The 1,605-nt window shown below is 44.2% G+C and overlaps 1 protein-coding gene across 1 annotated transcript in view; it reads right to left on the bottom strand.

The window, feature by feature from the left end:
* Positions 1-1,361, bottom strand: part of LOC101658888 (alcohol dehydrogenase class-3) — a 16,302-nt gene extending 14,941 nt beyond the window's left edge. Inside the window, 1 exon segment of the mRNA XM_013004857.2 lies at positions 1,350-1,361. Coding sequence (XP_012860311.2) covers positions 1,350-1,361 — 12 coding nt within the window.
* Positions 1,362-1,605: the final 244 nt, after the last annotated feature.

Genomic DNA, 1,605 nt, shown 5'->3' with positions numbered 1-1,605 from the left:
GGTAAGCCTCCATCCAAAGGCTCTCAGTTCAAGCCCCAGGGTCAGGGAACCCAGCTCCCTGAATTAAGTGCTCAGAGGAACAAAATAGATGAAGGTCTACCTTTCAAAAGCTGTAGCTCAGAATAGTGCTGTACAACTTTTCTGGTTACAGTTAAAAACAAACACACTTCACAGAATTGGGAGGTCAGAGCTTCCTCAGGTGGGTTTGCAACTCTGAAGAAGCAAATTTCCCCCTTTTATTGGTAGGTTATTATTTAGTGTAAATTTCTCATTATTGTGAATAATCCATGCCTATCTTTTCCTTAAGACTGCAGAACTTGACAGGATGGAAATGTATAAGTTATAATTCTATGATGACATATAGCAGGAAATTAAGATGGAACTTTTCATGCTTCCATTTGGGCTGAGAAGTCAAGGTCAAGCGATATAGGTACTAGTTCTCCCCAGTGTGGGGGTGGGGATGAATCCACAGAGCATGTTCCTGGTGATGTCTTTCATTGTTTTGCTGCTTGTCTCATATATTTAAGAACTCACATTTCTTTCCTTCCTTGCAGCCAGGAATGGGCACATAGCCCAGGCTTCACCAATCAGAGCCCTGTTCTAAGGAACCTGAATTGACACTTGACCATCAGGGTCTAGAACGGCCACAATGGATTTCCATGACTTACAATGAAATGCATTAAAATAAAAATCAGGAGTCTTGCAAGAAAGCTGCTGAGTTAGGTTGGGTGTTCTGGAGAAGCAAGACCAGTGACTTTTATTTATTTTTTAACCATTGACACTTTTATGCGTATGTATTTAGGAAGTTTTATATCAAGAAGTGGCTCACACAGTTGTAGATGTAGGTTAGTCTGGTCTAGTTCAGGTCCATGGGTGGGATGGTACATTGGAGGCTTGTCCTAACTCGTGTAGCTACAGGGTTGACACACCAGGAAGCAGGAAGACCATACAGGCTGGTGGATGCCGAGTCCAGTGAACCCAAGGTCGGCAGTCTGCTGATGGCTCCTGGGATTGGCAAGAAACATGACAGGAGGTTGACAAACCAGATGCAGGATGCAGATTCAGCAGATGTGAAGCTTACCCACAAAGTCAGCTTCAAAAGGAGTGGGCCACGACCTCTGAGAGTCTTCCAATTGATTGAAGTCTGTGACCCCTCACAGGGCAGGAGTGTTTGTGTGTCGAGGGTGGGGGGTAGGGATGAGGAGGGGTGCACCACTCCACCACAATTACTGGCTGCTCATAGAGTTAATTACAATTTATAAGATCCCATCTTGGTGGATTATTGCCAAACTACTGAGAACCTTGGCCCAGCCATGTTGACACACAATCCAGCTATCACAACTACTTACCATCAGGGACATGGGTCAATGGGACTTGGTTTTCCGATCTGGATGACGCCGAAGGCAGTAAAAATCCAACTAACTATAGTATAAATATCGCAGGGTTTTTGGCTGACAATTGTAGATATTTGAGTGAAAGAGGGCTCGTTATCTCACATACTAAAGGAGTAGAGGCAAATTCTCCTATTGAATGATACCAGGAATATTGTTCAGGTTTGCAAGAAGGCTGTTGTAGCTGCAACCCTCACACCTCACATGATCACAG

This window comes from Echinops telfairi, unplaced genomic scaffold (genome assembly GCF_000313985.2).
Source record: "Echinops telfairi isolate 266 unplaced genomic scaffold, ASM31398v2 ScPeMD7_7468;HRSCAF=8506_0, whole genome shotgun sequence".
Taxonomy (NCBI): Eukaryota; Metazoa; Chordata; class Mammalia; order Afrosoricida; family Tenrecidae; genus Echinops; species Echinops telfairi.
The sequence above is the reverse complement of the archived record's forward strand: the minus strand, read 5'-3'. Positions and strand labels throughout refer to the sequence as shown.